Source organism: Hipposideros armiger, unplaced genomic scaffold (genome assembly GCF_001890085.2).
Source record: "Hipposideros armiger isolate ML-2016 unplaced genomic scaffold, ASM189008v1 scaffold_362, whole genome shotgun sequence".
Classification (NCBI taxonomy): domain Eukaryota; kingdom Metazoa; phylum Chordata; class Mammalia; order Chiroptera; family Hipposideridae; genus Hipposideros; species Hipposideros armiger.
The window spans coordinates 1447727-1465393 of record NW_017731712.1 but is presented as its reverse complement, the minus strand read 5'-3'; the positions used below and the strand labels follow the sequence as shown (position 1 = coordinate 1465393).

The following is a 17667-nucleotide window of genomic DNA, read 5'->3' as shown; positions in this document are numbered from 1 at the left end:
AAACCAACGAGTGGGATTTTACTGATGGGTGTAAAATATAAGTAGCTAAAAAAGATTAAAAGAAAAGGTAGACGGGGGTCCACGGAGGAAATGCTAACCAGACAGCTGAGGCGGCCACGTTAACATCAGGCCACAACGGACGTGGCGGGAACGGCCTCATCACCACCACCTCAGAAGTCACGACACACGCAACACTGTTCTGAGCTCATGACATGTATCCACTTCTCAAATCTTCAAAGCAGCCCTACGTCCCACTCCAGGTCTGCACCGAGAGAAACGCAAGCTCGTGCCCACAGAAACGTGCACACGGACGCCCACGGCAGCGCTGCCCACACAGCAAGAAGGGAATAACCCCAGTACCCATACGCTGACACGTGGCAAATGAAACGGGGTCTTCCCCTACATTGTGAGTTGGACTGTGTACCCCAAATTTACATGCTGAGGTCTTGACCTCAGGCACCTCGCAAGGTGGCCGTAGTTAGAGATGGGCTTTTAAAGAGATTCTTCAGGTAAAATGAGGCTGTATGGGGCCCTAATCCAATCGGACTATGTCCTGGAAGAACCGGAGATGAGGATGCAGACACACAAGGGACAGCACAGTGAGGACTCAGTAAGATGGCGGCCCACTGCATGCCTTGGCGAGGCCTCTGAGAACCAGCCCTCCGACCCCTGGATCACGGACTTGCAGCCTCCAGCTCAGAGAAGACTTGCTGTTTAAACAGCCCGGCCTGGGGCCGGCCGAGTGGCGCAATGGTTAAGAACTCGCTTGGGATGCCAGAGGGCCCCAGTTCGGATCCCACATATGAGGGCCAGTGACACTGCCCTCCACAGCTAAGATGCTGAACAACAGCTCAACCTGGAGCTGGGCTGCCGTGAGTCGCCGGCGACGGCGTGGGCTGCAGTCCCTGTGGCAGTGGATTGCCATGGGCTACCGTGTGTAGCCAGCAGCCAGCGTGAGCGGCCAGCAGCCGCAGTGAGCGGCCGTCCAGAAGCCGGCGACTGATCTGCCTCGCCAGGGAAGAGCGCAATGATGGTGCCAACTTGGGCCAGTGAAGCAACATCCTCCACAACTAGATTGAAGAAGAAAACGACAGCAACTTGTCTGTTCCCCTTTCCCCAATTCCCCAGCACTGTTCCCATCCCCCCAATTCCCCAATTAAAAAAAATAAATAAAATCTTAAAAAAAAATAAAAATAAAAATAAAAAATAAATAAACAGCCCGGCCTGGGTCTTCCATACAGCAGCCTAGCAAACGAGCACACCACGCCATGAGAGATACCTCGCTCCAAAACGATGAAACACTGACAGAGGCTACGATGTGATGAACACAAAGACACACATTGATTCTGTTTATGAAGACAATCCAGAAAGCGCAAATCCACAGACAGGAAACAGATCAGTGGTTGTGCAGGGTTAAAAGGACAGGGGTTTCAGGGTGATGGCCTTTTGGGGGCTCATGAAAATGCTCCAGAATGGACTGCTGATAGCCATGCAGCTCTGAGCTGAAAGCTCTGAGCTGCACCCTCCACACGGGGAGCAGGGCTCAGTTTGCAAAGCCCCACAGGTAGGTAGCTCATCGTTACCCCGACTTACAAACGAGGGGACTGAGGCACAGGTGGGTTCCTTTCTACTCCACTGGACTCAGTTTTGACCAGTGTTTTTCTAGGAATGTCTGTTTTGTCTGACCTACCAAATTTATTAGCGAAAGACCTTCCTAATGTCTTTTCGGTCTGCACGGGGCCTGTATCAGCTCGCGTCCAGACAGCCGACGTGGTTTTGCTCTGCTCCTCAGGCTGCTCCCCGAGCTGGTTCCTGACGCCGGCCCTCCCTCCCGGCTCAGCCGGAGCTTTCCCTTCTCCAGCGTCTAGCCCGCTGGGCGGGGTCGGATGATCTCTGCCAGGAGCCAGAGCCCAGAATTTCAGGCTCCGCAGGCCACAGGTAGTCAGTCTTCTTCCTCTTCTTTTTTTTTTTTTTCCCCCCCAATGTTTAAAAAAGGAGAAACCGATCTTGGCTCCAAGGCTGTACAAAAACAGGCCAGGGCCAGACTGGGCCCAAAGGCCACAGTTTCACAACTCCTGCTGCAGGTTTTAAATCTCCCTTCAAGTTCACTGTTAGCTCCGTCTCAAGAGTTCTGATATGTCACATTTTTGTTACTATCATTTCCATCCTTAAATTTTTATTGCAAAATTTCTATTAGGGTCTCTTCTTTGATTCATGTGTTATTTCAAAATCCCCATTTTCAAACTAAAAACGTATGTCTTATTTTTACCATTACGGTATCTCACTTCTAATGCCACGGCTTTCTGGTCAGGGAATGTCGTCTGTGCGCCAGTGATTCTCTGAAATGTCCTGAGACTTGCTCTAAGGCCCGCCACACGGCCCTCCTTCCTGTGGTGAGAATGGGTCCTCCCTGCTTGCTGACTGCAGGGTTCTGTATAAACCCATGAATGGAGCCTGTTATTTCTGTTGCCCAAACCCTATACCCCCAACTCCTAAGTGACCTGTCAGGAGCTGAGGTGTTTTGCACTCTCAGGAGGACACCAACTGTCCATTTGCCTCTGCGGCCCCACGGATTTCTGCTTGTCATGGCCCTGAGTGTAATTTAGGCAGCTGTCAGTCAGGGGTACCGCCAAGCCACACGCAGAGCTGTGCAGGGGTCAGAGCTGACATGACCTCCGAGGCCGAGTGACCAGTCCACGCACGTTCGTTCCCTCGCAGAGACGGCAGGACGGGCCCCGGCTCCAGGCCCAGCTCGGCTCAGCGGGCGTGATATAAAGCCGTGTGGCATCCTGGAAGCCGCCTTAGCGTCAGAGACGAAGGGGCGATGGACTGTGGCTCCGGACAGGCCTCTTCCTTTCCCTTCTCAGAATGCTCAGACGCCCAGGGCGAGCGTGAGAACCCGAAATTTATCTAAGTGCTCAGAACAGTGTCTGGTGCATGGTGAGTGCTCCGTGGAGACTCTACTGCCATGATTTCAGCCTATAGAGTGCCTGGGAACCACCAACCCTCGGGCTGACTCAAGACAAGTGGCCGTGGCTTGCTGACACCCCGCACAACTCCAGGGCCACCCATTGGGGACTCCTGGTTAAAAAAAGGACCAATGTAGATGCCACAAAGGGGGCTTGTTCCTTCTGGGACTGTGAAGGAAAGGGGGTCCAAGAACAACTTGGCACCCCCAGCGGGGCCGTGCGCACCCCCTGCAGTGGGCTGTCCCTCCGGGGCTCCCTGGAGAGGCGTCACAAGGCCAGGCTGCAGGACATGTCACAGGTACGGGTGACCCTCCAGCCTGCTGAAAGAGCCCCGGACTCGCTTAAATCACACGATAAAAGCACAACGGGGACAGTTCGCACCTGCAACAAGGCGCCAGGAGCCCGGGAGCTTGAGGTGATAGACATTATCACCACACCTGGGGCCGAAAGACACAGGAGGAGGAATACAACCAAGGGAAGGAACAGGGAAGACTGAAAAAGAACCAAAACAAATGTCTGGGGGAATAAAAAAGGTTCACTGCTGCGGATGGAACTCGGTGGCCTCGGCACTCGGCCAGAGAGAAACTGTGGCCTTGGGGACTGAGTTCGGCAGCGAGCTGGAGCCAGCACACCAAGGATGGGACGCCACGTGTAGAAAAGCAGCCAGGAGCCACGGCGAGGCCGGGAGGCAGGGCCTGACGTGGAGCCAGACAAGTCCCAGGAGCCAGCCCTCGCCATCTTTTGTCTGCTCACATCTACCTTTTGCTGTTATGTTTTTCACCAATGTTATTTGTAGCATGAGGGAAAAAAGAAGAGAAAAAAGAAATCTCTGTGTTAATTTTTTCAGTTGTCCTTGTTCAATTGAACTAGATGACCTCTGTACATGGTGGAGAACATACCCAAGATCGCTGCACGGATCACAGCCCTTAGCAGACATCCCGCAAAGCGGAGAACAGAGCAGCCCGGGACCAGCAGGAGGGAGCAGAGGGTGGGGGACTGGGAATCCTCACGGTCCCGAGTCAGTCCCCACTCAGACCTCAGGGCACTGGGAAGGGAAGGCCACAGGGGCCTGGGGGAACAAGGGCCACTTCCTCTGTTCCCGGCTCCACACGCTCCTTGGGGGCAAGTGTCGCGGGCCACAGGCCACCTGCCCAGAACCTGGCACCCCACGCTGGGCTCAAGGCTGCAGGGGAGGCTCCTGCCCCAGGAGGAGGGCACCGCCCAGCAGACACCGCCTGGGGACAGCAGGAAGGACCCGTGTGCTCCCCTCCCGACCTCCCAAGTAAGGCAGATCCAGTTCCACAAAAATTCACAGTGGCATTACTGGAATAAGCAAATTAAAATTCAAGTGCTGCATCACACACCTCAGACCTCGAGGTACAGAGAAAGCCCTGCACTTACTCGTCAAAGGAAAACGGGCGTCCACCAACACCACGTCCCCAAACTCTCTCGCACAGCCTGGCCAACCTCAGACGGCCAAGTTAACTCTGCCTTCACTTATCTCCATTATTCAACCATTTGATAACCTCAGGAATTTTCTAAAATGAGAAATCAAGTGCACACCTGAGAAAGATGGCCTCCCTGGGCGTGTTCCGCACACACGTGGGTCAGGCGAGGGGGAGCCAGAGCACCGTGACTCGCGCTTCACCCATTCACAGAAGATCCCGGGTGCCAGCCACTTGCTGGGCTCACGACGGCAACCTCCCAGCACACACGGCTGGGCCAGGGTGACAACCTGGAGCACCTGTGGAAACGCTGCGACCTGACCCCGGGAGACGGGGTCCAGGCCTAGCTGGTGGCCTCTGAGCACAGGGGGCAGGGCCTGGAGTCCCACCCCAGGCTGACAGGCTTGCGAAGCACCCAGAGGGCCCAGGAGAGCATGATCCACCAGGACACTGACGTCCCCCCCGTCCACAGGACAGCACACCTTACAGAAGGACACAGAGTCAGATGCCTGGCAGCCAAGCTCAGCCCCGGACCGGACAGAAAGGGAGGCCACGTAAAACGGCAGAGCCCCGCAGGCAGGGGACAGACCAGGGGGCCACGGGCCACCTAGCATGCTGCAGCTGTGTGTATCTTTGATGGTCCGTGTGTAAGTGTTGGGCAAAGAACCAGGAATCAGAACGGCATCAAGCTTTTGACCCGCATACTCAACGCCAGAAGTGAAAGCCGCAGGGGAGCGACTTCCGGCCCAGGTGCCCCGACGCCAGCGCCAGCCAGGCCACGTTTAATCGCACACCTCTCTTACACTCTCCTGGAGCCACACCAGGCATGCGCTGCAACCAAAAGGAAGGATCAGTGCAGGTGTGACCGGGGACCCTTGGAGGCAGGGCCTGCCACACAGGGAAGAGCGAGAAGGCCCCAGGGAGATGAGAAGGCAGGCAAGGGGCAGAGAAGCCCCAGCGGGACTCCCGTTTTCCAAAAGGAAGACCACAGACAACACCCAAACCGGGAGCAGCACAGGGTGGAGGGGACGAACCAGCAGAGGGACGTTATTTGGAATCAAGGAGCTAAACACCAGGCACTCGGCTAAGAGAAGGCCCAAGTGGCACCCAGGCAGAGAGGCTGGGAGCGGAGTGGCCACCTGACAGCCCCTCACCGAGAAGTGGGGGCAAGGGAGGTAGGCCAGCAGGGGAGCGGTACAGGCTCTCCCTCTCTGCCTGCCTTTCCAGGGCTGGAAGCTTAGACTCTGCTCTCTGAGTCCTGAGCCAAGTAAGGCTGAGCACCCGAGGCCTCTGAAGTGGCACAAACTGGAGAAGGAGGGGCCCCACTGTCCCCTCCAGGGCACAGACAGGTGAGGGAAGCCACCTTGGTCCCCCAGACCAGGCACCAGTGCTGGCAACGCCCATGGAGTGCAGCCCAGCACAGGCCTGCCCAAACTCTGGACCCACAGCGTCATGAGACGCGATGAGACGGTGGTTAAGTCTCTTGAGTTTTGGGGTGACTTGCTCCCCAGCAGTAGGTAAGGGGAACGGCAGAGAACTGCTGCTCTTTGTGAGAGAACTATTTTTCACTCTAAATTATATAGATACAGACAAAAGTAACTAAACACTTTTTATTAAAGAATTCAACATAGGGGCATCCCAGTCGGGACCCCCTCTCATTTCGAGAACTGTAACTTTTGGCTCTAATAAAACTATCCTCTAAAAAAAATTTTTTTTTCAACATAAAAGCCAAGAAAAATCTTTTAAGTCTTAAAATGTTAAAGAAAAAAAACAAAAACAACAGTATCTGGCCTGGGAAGTGCGACCTTGCACCGACAAGCCAGGAGCCCACCCCAGCTCACGCCACCGGCCTCCACCCCTCCCCACACTCCCGCCCCATTCCCGCCTCACTAACAGTGGGGAGACAGCCGCCGATTACACAGCAAGCAGTTCAGTGCGGAGGGGGAATCAACGGGCTCAAAAGTAAAGTGTCAGTTATTTTCTTTAAAAAAGAAAAAGGGCAGAGGGGTGTGCAGAGCCCACGTCCCGCCCTGCAGCACGCTGGGTGCTGGTCCCGGCGTGCACCGGCAGGTCCCCGCGAAAGCGGGCTGGGGTTGCCTCCCCCCGCCCCCCGCTCCAGGCGCTCTCTTGAGGACAGGACGAAGGCGGCCAGCGCAGGGTAAAGGGCAGAGCCTGCGGACTGTCAGTCGGGGACCCGAGGCTGCTCCCTCACGCGCTGGAGCCTCCGCGGAAGGTCCCCCACGGGGTTCCTGCTGCACGGCGGGGATTCGCTGCGGTCCCGCCCACTCCCCATCAGACTCTATCCTAACCGTGAACCCTCGGTCCGAGAGCGGGTCCGAGCGCGGCCGGCCGCCAGACCGCGCACTCGGGGGCCCAGGGGGCCTCCGTGTGGCACAGGAGTGGCGCTGGGCTGGGCCCACGGTGACGCTGCCGGGAAGCTAGCAGCGCGGTGGGAGCAAACACATGAACCGTAGCTGCGGGCAGGAGAATATCAGGTGCATCTCTGAGCCCCGAGGGCCCGACTCCTACACTTAAACCCCTCCCACCGGGACGGCGCTCCAGTTCCGGAGAGCAGCCAGCCTGAGCACAGCCCTGTCGCCGGGCACCGCGCTGCAGCTCCGGCTCCCGCACTGCCTGCCTCCGGTAAGTTCCTGCCATTTCTTCTCAAATTCACTTTTGCGTTCGAGCTGCTCTCAGAAGGAGCTGACGCCGCGTGGCTCGTGCCGCCTGCTCTGTGCTGGGGTCAGGGGGGCCCAGCAGGTGCACTGCGGGGGGGGGGGCCGTTGTTAGGCGGCTTTAACGAGGCTTCCACGCCACTCTAAGCCTGCACACAATCGGACCGGGACATGAAGTCCTCGTTTCCACCAGAAAGTGCTGAGATTTCAGGCAAAATTGAAATTTATATTATTGCTTATCTTTTTCTCACCTTAAAAATAAACTATAAGTTTCAACATAAAAGAATCATATATATATATATATAGATGAGATTAGAAAATTGCTGATTTTAATTTATAGTTTGTTCAAAACTTTTTAAAGTTTAAAATAAGTTCTGTTTTGACATAAGGTTACAAGAAACTTCATGAAAGAGGACCCCTACATATACAAAAGGAGGGTGTGTGTTTTTTTTCCTTCGTAAGTTTCTCATAAACCCCGCGTAAGAACAATTACTAAGTTGCCAGCCAAGGGTGAGCCAGGGCAGGCTTCATCTAGGCGGAATCTGTCTAATCTGTTGTCCTGATCGTTCTGCATCGGCAAGTCCTCCCAGGGCAAGTCCTCCCAGGGCTTTAACCCGGGGTTGGGGTTTGTGAGGAGGAACCGGGCAGCTGAGCTCGGCTCTGCTGACAGCTGTGCAGTCGGGGATGCTGGGAGCTCAGGTCTGTAACTCAGGACCCCTGCTGAGGCCAAAAGGAGCCCCGCTGCCAGCTCACACTCCAGGAAGCTGTCTCTCTCCCAGGTCAGGGTCGTTCCTGAAGTTTACCCTTTATTTTAAAGAATCAAAAGTCTGGGAGGGAGTGGTGGTTAATCACTGGAAAAGCTCAATTGGAGTAAAACTCACAGAGCTGGTTGTTGCAACACCCCGGTGGGTAGGCAGGCGACAATGGCGTGTCCCCGAGTTATGCAACAACGCCACCTCACAATATTGTAATTATAGCATGCCCTTCACAGCGCTCCACCTGGCGAGGCCCTCTGCCAGCCGGCGGCCACACCGAAGGGACTCTCGGCGTGATTTCAGGGCACAGGCTCCCAGCTGGGCACAGCAATGTCCCATAAAGTTAAGCTGTAATTACCTCCATTGTGTCCTATCAGGGTTCAGAAAAATCTCCCCCTCGCATCTAGTTTCCAGGGTTCAAACTTGCCAGCCACTCACTATCATGCTAACTGGCAGCTACATTGATCGTCCACACTGGGAGCCTATCGAAGGACAGCAGACTGGCAACTTAGCACTTCAAACACACACAAACAAAGCCCTGGGGCCCATCGAAACCACAGGGCGCTCCGAGCGGTGTGTGGGCAGCTGTGCCCATCTGATGGGTGTGGGCCGGGAGCAGGGCAGAGATGCATGAGGCAGCCAGGGCCGCCCTCGGCAGGAAAGCAGGTCAGCAGAACACAGCAGGTGTTTCACATGCTTGGAAAGTCACAAAGGGACACTTTGAATGGAGGAGCAGCTCTGTGGAAGCTCCCAGGGGACCCTGTGGGGACCCTGTGGGGACGCTGCCCACCAGCTGCTGAGTCTGAGCCAATTCAGAGGGAGGTTGCCGGGCACGCCCGCCCTCATCCTGTCACAGAGGAGGTCCCTCTGCCGGCAGGGCACTAGTTCCCCAGCTCCTCTCAGGGGCAGGCAGAGACCCGGACCCCACACCTGTCAGGAGCCATCGGAGTGGGAGTGAAGGGAGGGTGAGAACACGTGTCACATAAACGCCTTTTAGGGATAAGCAGACATCTGGATCTGAAAACACGCTAACCTGCAGGGTCCTGCTGGACTAACACCTCACTAGGGAGCTCTGGGGGTCGGTGCTGACTCAGCAGGAACCTGCGTCCCCAGGAAACGCAGGGCAAAGCGTCAACGCCGCCAGGAAACACTTGTCTCCAAACGCAAGCCCACCTGAGACACACAGGGAGGGTTCTGGGCTGGACGTTTGGTGGCAGCGCCCTTGTTGGGACATTTAACGCCAGCAGCAGTTTCAGTTCACGCCGTGAACCTCTGGGGAGGGGCAGGCCTCACAGGCTGTACCCTGGGAAGCTTAGAAGGGCCTCTGTCCCCCACTTCTCTCTCTGATGTGACTGCCCGACAGCCGAGTAAGCTCTGCCCGTCCCCTAGCACGTGAAACATCTGTATCCCTTGTCTGAATTAGCGAATTGGGCAACCCAGAGAGATCAGTTTACCCAGAGGGACTAACACGGCTGCACCTGTGGCTGTCGGGCAGCTGACCTCCCAACAAGGAAACCCTGGGGTCCGCTCTCCTCCCAGAACCCTGGCACCAAGGACAAACACCCGAAACCTGTTTACTGTCCTGGCAGCCAACCCACCAAAGATCAGAAAGTTCAGACCAAAAGTCCACATTTGAGTGAAAATGGTACATATTAACAGAAAAGCAATTATTTCCCAAATTATTATTTGGGGTGATACTAGGATAATCTATGTATAGCTCACCTCCTGTAAACAAGCCTTTGAGAAGAGTAACCAGTTGGGCTATTTCTATTGTTACCTGAAAGTGTCAGCGATACTACCTAACACGGCTCCTGGGACTGACGTCACCATTCCCTAAATCCCGAGGGGGCCTCTGTGCAGGGCGGGTCTGCGTCCCTCTCAGCCTCACTGGAGCTCTGGCTCCCACCTGATAAACGTTTTGCAACTGTCATCATTTTGACCGTGATGCTCGCAGCTAGTGATGAACTCATCAGTTTTCAGGTCTCTGCCGTAACACACCCTGTGCAATCATGGGAACTTGACTTGCAGAGGTTCTCACGCCTTCAGAATCAGGGAGCATAATGAGACGTGCCAGCACAGGCCCCGCTGACTTACCGGGCTGGCCGGGCGCTGGCTGCAATTGCTTCCTGACGGGAGGCGAGGAAACTGTGCTTTTATCACCCAGAGCGCATCTGGCCCCCAAGGTATGGAATGAACTCAGAAAGAATTATTGCACGTTTTTTCCTGCAATAAGAGGGAGAATTGGAAAGGCATGAAGCTATGCTCAGCCTTGCGGCTCCTGCAGCCGCACCGCTGGGAGATGGGGAGCACAGGCTCGGGGGTGCGGGGGGGACTCGGACTGCCGCAAACCCTGTCCACAGGCTGTGCCCACGGACGGCCCTCCAGCTCTCCTTCCTCAGGCAAACATGCGCCTCGCTACGGCAGAAACTCCCGGGGGGCTGCCGGCATCAACACAGCCTTCCATCCACCAGACCACCTGTCAGGAAATCAGCAGGTCTCCGAAGGACCTGGGTGACAGAACGGTGTAACACGGGCAGTCTGTCAGTGGGAGAGTGCTGTTTTGGACTTTTCAGAAATACGAATAAATGAGTAGAGAAACCAGTTTGCTGAGAATAAAATCGGGTAGCTTCCTGGGAATTTAAGGTATCTGAGCAAAAATTAAAGTTCCTCCCACTTTCAGTCTCCTCCCGGAAAAGCCCCCACGACCTAATCTCTCGGTGGGACCGTGCAGCCAGAGTAAACCAGGTTGACTTAGGTCCCCAGACGCAGTCCCATGTGTAAAAGGCTGCTTTCCTGGCGAGTGCCTCACGCGGCCCAAGTAGAGAAGGGGGCGCCTTGTATATGAAACCCAACCACATCTGCCCATTCCTTAAAGCGAAACTGTGGCTGGAAAGTTCTGTGGAACGGTTTCCTTTGAACTTTATTTTTAAGCTGTCTGGAAATATGTACAAGCTGAAGACCTTTTCCTTTTCACATCTGTATGCAAATTACAATGCTGGGCCTCAATTCCTGCAGCCGTCCCCACCCACACCTTTCTCTCAGACACAGTCGCTCCGGGGGCCACTGGGATCCTCCCAGACCAGCCGTCTTTGTTCTCCGCTTGGGGTAGGAGGCCGTGAGAGCCACCAGGAAGGAAGGCTGAGGCCTCCGGCTAAGCCTGGGGGTGGTGGGCACGAGCGGGAGAACACTACAGGGAAGCAACCTGAAGGCCAGACACATCACAGCCCCTGCTGGGACCCAGGGTCTCCAGGAGGAGACAACCCCCTGGCCCCCCATGCCCTGCCTGCTGCCTGCCCAGGACCTGGGTGGGTGTGGCCCGAGGTCTGGATGGCCAGGGCCACTTCCTGAAGGCTCCCTACCCTGATCCAAAATCTTTACCACAGGCACCACTCACACTGGGCTCCTCTGGTTCCTCCCAACTTCCAACCATGAGGGCAACAGAAATGAGGCCGGAAAGGCAGGCAGGCAGGTGCTGCCCACTGAGTGCCGGCCGGGCAGGGAGGGCATCGAGGGCGCACCAGTGGCAGTGGCCATGGCGCCGGGCCCTCGGACCACCTGGGCAGCACATCTAAACCGTGTGTGTCCACACAAATCCGCCCTTGCATTTGTACCTGAGAATACAGGTGCTGCTCCCCGATACTGGGTTTCATGTGCGTTTTCAGAAGCAGGAGGCCTCTTCACGGCTAACTCGTGTGACAGGACGCCGCAGGTGGCTACACAGGGAGCACTGAGTGACCGGCAAATGCACGCCCCCTGTGCTAGGTGACCACGCGGGAGGCCAGGCCTCCCGCAGTCACGCTGGACGGTCATACCCTCTTACTGTGACGTGACTCAGGCCAGAAACTCCATGCCTGGAGCGGGGCAGGGTCCCCAGTCACTCGGCCTCCTCAGTCCACACATTCCCACATCTGAGGCCCCAGGTCCCCAAACTCAAAGAATTACAGGTATTCTCAGGGTTGACACTCCACAGCGCCCCAGCAGTGCTCTTGGCCCCCAGGTAATTCTCTGTGGTGGGGGTGCTGGCCGGTCTGAGGGGGGCCAACACTCACGGCCCCGCGCCCACGCACACTCACTGCTCCTCCAGCTCCCAGGGCCTCACGTCAGCCCCTCAGTGAGGGCAGGTTCCCATTAGTCCTTCCGCCAGCATCCTGACACTAAACTCTGCTCCTCCATTACAGCTCCGGGCCCCAAATGAGAGACTCCTTCCTCGTGGGACCCGCAGCACGAGGCGCTGGCTGCCCATAGGGGCGTGTGGAAAGAGAGCAGAGTCTGAGCAGAAAAGGAGGCAGCAGAGAGCGCTCCACCGGGCGAGGGGAGCCTGAGCCAAAGAGAAAAATGAGTCTCCTCAAAGAGCGGAAACCAAAGAAGCCGCATTACATCCCGAGGCCTCCGGGGAAGCCCTTCAAGTACAAGTGCTTCCAGTGCCCCTTCACCTGCAACGAGAAGTCGCACCTTTTTAACCACATGAAGTACGGTCTCTGTAAAAACTCCATCACTCTGGTATCAGAGCAGGATCGTGTCCCCAAGTGCCCCAAATCTAACTCTCTAGATACTAAGCAAAGCCATCACCCCGACTCAGCCGGGAAGCCCACCTCCTCCAAGTCTCTCGCAAACGGGCTGCCCCACCCAGATGCCAAGCTTCAGCTCGGCCTTGTCAAGGACGACGCCAAGGAGAACGTGGACCTGCGTGCACGCGGGACCCACAAGGGCCCCGGACAGAAGCCTGCTCTGCTGCGGGACGCAGCACGCGCCAGCCCAGCCCCAGAGGCCACCACGGGCACCCCGCCTGCCGCTCCAGAAGGCATCGGGCGGCCCTCGGCATTCGTTCCCGTGGGAGAGCACAGACTCAAAGGGCCGGAGCTCACAGAGGCGCCAGAGACACTGACCCTGTCCAGCCCCACCGCCAAGGCAGCCGCTTTCCACACCAAGTCCGCCTTCCACGCCCCCGGCCACCCCTGGAAAGCTGGTTCGCCTTTCCTCCCGCCCGAGTTTCCACACAAAATCCCACCTACCAAGGGGTTTGGGGCCCTCTCCCCTTACGTGCACCCCACCGTCCCAGAGTACCCGCCTCACTTTTACACAGAGCACGGACTGGCCACCATCTACTCACCCTACCTGCTGGCCGGGAGCCCGCCCGAGTGTGACGCCACCCTGCTGTCCGTCTATGGGGCCCAAGACCACAGACACTTCCTGCCTCACCCCGGGCCAGTGCCCAAGCACGTGAACCCGCCGCCCTCGGCATACGACCATTACAGACTCCTCCAGCAGTATCACTCCAACTTGTCGCTTCCTTACGGGTTTTACAGGCCAGAGTCTGCCTTCTCCTCCTACGGCCTCAGGCTCCCGCCCGTCGCTGGCCTTTCACACGATCAGAGCTCTCACCTACTGGAAGAAGCCGCCCTGGTCTACCCGGCCTCAAGTCTGTCCAAGTTAAACCCTTCCAGCTCCCACAAAAAGCACACAGAGTTTGAGAAGGGGAGTCCGACTCCCGAGGCTGAAGACCCTTCCAAAGATGGGCAGAGGGACACGGATGGGACCAAAATGAGCCCCCGTGCGGGCAGCGCAGCCACAGGCTCCCCGGGAAGGCCAAGTCCCACCAACTTCACACAGACAAGCCAGCCATGCACGGGGCTATGCAGCCGCTCAGACAAGCCTGCCTCGAGCATCCTGGGAAGGCTCCCGCAACACGACCAGAGCCTCACGGCCTTCAAGCCCGTCAAGAAAAGCACAGAGCACCCACACTCCCAGGCTCCAGAAAACAGAGACGAGTCTCCAAAAAGGTAAGAACGCCTCCTTTCCCTAACCTCCAAAGTAATGTCTCCGCTGTGCTGTGCGCAAGCTCACAATCCCCCAAAGTGTTTCCCATGGCAGCTCTCCTAGGCCAGGCCCTCACTAAGCCCTCTCTTTGCCTCCTGCAGCCTTGACGCCGTGGACGTGGGCGCTCCGGCCCAGACAAGAAGCGCCTCTCGCGGCATGGAGGTCACGCCTTCCAGCCCAGAGGACGGCTCCAGGATGGCCCCGTTGAACCTCTCCAGGAAACCAGAGCCCAAGCCGGCGGCTGCCCGTGACCCCGTGTACAGGGACTTTGCAGAGCTGCAGGACGCTCCTCTCAACCTGTCGGTGAGGGACCCCTGCAATGCCCTGACCCCCAGACTTTCCTTCCACCGCCCACCAGGAGAGGCGGAACCCGCTGCCGCTGCTGCTCAGAAGGTTGAGCCGGAAGGTTCTGGAGATGGGCCAGCCCACACCGAGACAAAGCAGAACGGCCCTGGCTCTGACGAGGCCCAAGTGACGACCCCCACCGGGAAGGCCCAGGACGCGCCAGCGGCAGACAGCGGTGACGAGCAGAAGCAGACGGCGGCCGTGGCCCTGTGCCAACTGGCGGCCTACAGCCCTGTGGGCGATAAGGAGCCCTTGGCCCAGAAGCCCACCTGCCAACAAGACAGGGCCGCTCCTGGTGCCACGGAAAGCCAGGAGCCTCAGAGTGACCTAAGGCCCAAAGGGCAGAAGAGGACAAGCCCGCGGGAAGCGAGCAAGTCCCAGCAGGGAGCTAAGAAGGCGAAGCCGAGCGACACGGCCAGGGTGTTCACGCTCCGGAAACGCACGCGGGTGTCTTAATGCTGCTCGCCAGGCCGAGCCGTGGCTGCCTTAAAGGGCAGGGCACAGCGCCCCAAATCTGCAACAGCACCTTCAGTTTTTATCTGGTCAATTTTTACAGTGTAGTCTCTTTTTTCTTCTCAAAAAAAAAAAGTTGCAATTCAATTCACTTTTTGTAAATATTAAGCATGAATATTAACAGGTGCTTCCACTTGGGGCTGTAAAAATATTTGAATGACTCACAGTCTAAGACTGATGAGTTAAACACTGGCTTTTATTTTTGTAAAACATCAAATGAAATGCATAGGACTAAAAGGTAACTTTTAGGTGTAAGCCATCACATAGAAAATCTTTTAAAAATACTTTTCCTATAAGTATCTTAGCCCTGGAACAAATTGTTTTAACTGTATTATTAAATCTACTGTGGTTTTTTGAAGTAAATAAAAATTACTAAAAATGCCAGAAAAAAACATTTTCAGTACTAGCATTAAGTGATTTGTCACAACTGAGTAATAAATAAACATCAAGACGCTATTTATACAAATAATTTATTCTCATTCAGGAAAATGTGCTACTGGAAAGTTATTATCATTGTATTCTATTTCCTTATAACGTTACAGTGAATTTTCTGACTCATTTAGTCTCATTTTCCACTTCCTAAAATGATGTATATATTGCTGATTTTCCAATAAACCTATAGGCAAAATTTATGGATACACAAAATGAAAACAAATATGAATTCTGTGTTATACTTTATAGAGTATTTTGCTACAAAAAACTCAGTGGAAAAAGAGAATAGAACTGAGGCAGCAATTAAAAGAGAAAAAGAGGGGGCTGGCTGAGTGGCTCAGTTGGTTAAGAGTTCACGCAAGAGTTTGAGCTCTGAACGACAGCAGTTCGATGTCCGGCAACATGTGTGAGCATGTGGCGAGCACGTGTGACATGTGACAGCGTGTGTGACAGCATGTGTGTGTGACAGCCCGCGTGACCGCACGCATGAGCGCCTGGAGCCAGTGGCCATCAAGTCCGGGCCCCGGGCCCCTGGCCCCTGGACGACTCCATGGGCCCTCGGCCTCAGACTGTTAGGACGAGTTTCCCCCGCTTCCTGTAACTGCCGCCTGAGAAAAGGCTGCTGGGCGACCCGAGCTCCGCTTCCCAATAGCCCTTCCTCCCACTTTCCAGGGGAGTCTCTTGCCCACCACAGTGCCTGGGGTATCAGCTGAAGGCCCCGGGAAAGGGCATGTGGTGCCGACGGTGGGTATCAGTCGTTGTCACCAGAAGGCAGGAGTTCCTTGCAGAGCTGTCGGGTGAGATCAAAGAACGAACACAGAAGCCATGCCCAACTGCCTGTGTGTGGAACAAGGCTTCTCAGCACTCACAGCTGAGAAGTAAAGCCTTAAATAAAAACGTGTCAATGCAGAACCCCGCCTCGTTCCAGGCTCAAGTGCTGCAGCCCAACGAAGCGTTGTTTGCTGTTGTTTCGGTCAACTTTGTACTAATCATTACTTTTTTAAAAACTCAATCTAGGAAGCATCTTACATATGTACTTAGCACCTCACGGTGTGGACATGCCACCGTCACAGTTTCCGTTCACAGACGTCCTCTTGTTGTAGGTCCGTGAGAGGGGGAGCACAGAAACACACCCCATTAGGAAGAACCCTCTGGGACAAGTACATGGAAATATGGGGTGAGGGAGACAAGGGAAGGAGAACATCCTGAAAGGAAGACCATCTACGCATTTTTGAATGGAGGGTGGTAGCTGTGAAATTATCACGATACCCAGGTTTATATTTAGACACAGAGGTTTTATTTTTAAATGACAGCACGCAGGAGAGCAAACAGCTGCTTTGCGACACATTCAGTTTAAATAAAATCACCGATACTGACTCATAAAGGGATGCAGAGCTGCTCACAATTCTTTTAAGGCGCACATGAGGCCACCGTTCCAGACGGCCCTACAACATCTGGGGCCCTGCGGACCCTGCCCAAGGGGCACCCTCAGACAACCACACAGCACTGACCCAAACGCACCTGTCATGACCCGAAACCGATGAGCCCACGATCGGCCATCACTAGCACGCCAGTGCCCCTGTCCCCATGTACCAGTATATTTTGACAAAGAACAAACGTAGGAGGGCCCTGCTTTCTGGCAGGATGCAGTGCCATGCCTCAGAGGCTGAGTTCCAGGACCCACCGCCTCTCGCCTACAGACACGCTCTCACCTCACGTTACACACACGAGAACGCAGACCTTCCGTGTCAAGGGCCCAAAGGCTGTGAGGGCACTGTGCTTCCCAGCTTGCCCTAAGTGTCAGGCATCACCTTACATGACAGGCAGAGGGACCCGGGACAGCTCCTGACTGCCCAGCCCTCCTGCCGCAGTGCAGCCTGGGAGCCGCTCACCAAGGGAGACTCGCGGGGAGCCGAGGCCCGAGCTGCCGGCAGACTCCCGCCGAGGACCTGTGTGCGCCTGCTGCTGAAGACTGAGCCCCACTCCTCCTAGGGCAGGCCCTCCAAATGTCACATGCAGCAGCCACAGAACCGGGGCAGGCCCTCTGCAGCCCACAAAAAGGCTAGATAGGTCCTTGGTTACAAAAAGCAATCACACTGATTGTCAGCCATCCTACCACTCTGCATTCATGTAGGACCCGATGTTAAGAGCTGCAAGCTTCCAGCCTTTACATACAAAAAGTGACAAACCCTCAAAAAGTTAAATGGAGAATAACCCTATGACCTAGCAATCTCACTCCTAGAACAGACCTGAGAGAAATAAAAGCAGGGACTCAGACAGATGTGTGGGCACCAACGTCCACACAGCACTCCTCACAAGAGTCAGAAGAGGAAAGTGACCCAAGTGTCTGCTGACAGATGGACAGATACACGAAACGTGGCCTGCCCAGACAAGGGAGCATCATTCGGCCATAAGGAGGACTGAAGCTCTGCTGTAACTTGTATTAGCCGAGTGAAGGAAGTCAGACACAAAAGGACAGATGTGCAGCTCCACTTATGTGAGTCCCCAGAAGCAGGCAGGTTATTGGTCCCCAGGGGCTAGGGGAGAGGAATGGGGACTTAGGGTTTAATGGGGACAGAGTTTGTTTGGGACGGTGAAAAATTTGGAAATAATGATAATGGTTGTACAATACTGTAAGTGTAGTTAATGCCGCTGAATTGCATAGTTACAAATAATATGGCAACATCTATGTTATGTATTCTACAATGTTTTTTAA

General features: G+C 55.4%; 2 protein-coding genes across 4 annotated transcripts in view; one reads left to right on the top strand and one right to left on the bottom strand.

Moving 5' to 3' along the window:
- Nucleotides 1-17667, bottom strand: part of TBCD (tubulin folding cofactor D) — a 131187-nt gene that overhangs the window by 80244 nt on the left and 33276 nt on the right. The gene's annotated exons all lie outside the window — the stretch shown is intronic.
- ZNF750 (zinc finger protein 750) lies at nucleotides 6876-15783 on the top strand. Its single transcript, XM_019661874.1, has 3 exons — nucleotides 6876-7057; nucleotides 12023-13624; nucleotides 13763-15783. Exons 2-3 carry the CDS (start codon nucleotides 12180-12182, stop codon nucleotides 14460-14462), a joined length of 2145 nt encoding a protein of 714 aa, XP_019517419.1. The 5' UTR covers nucleotides 6876-7057; nucleotides 12023-12179; the 3' UTR covers nucleotides 14463-15783.

What these genes read in the sequence shown, in the direction of transcription:
- ZNF750 (XM_019661874.1), top strand. Translation starts at nt 12,180, where the DNA reads ATGAGTCTCCTCAAAGAGCGGAAACCAAAGAAGCCGCATTACATCCCG. An exon ending in AGAGACGAGTCTCCAAAAAG is followed by an intron (nt 13,625 to 13,762) that starts GTAAGAACGCCT and finishes TGCCTCCTGCAG; the next exon opens with CCTTGACGCCGTGGACGTGG.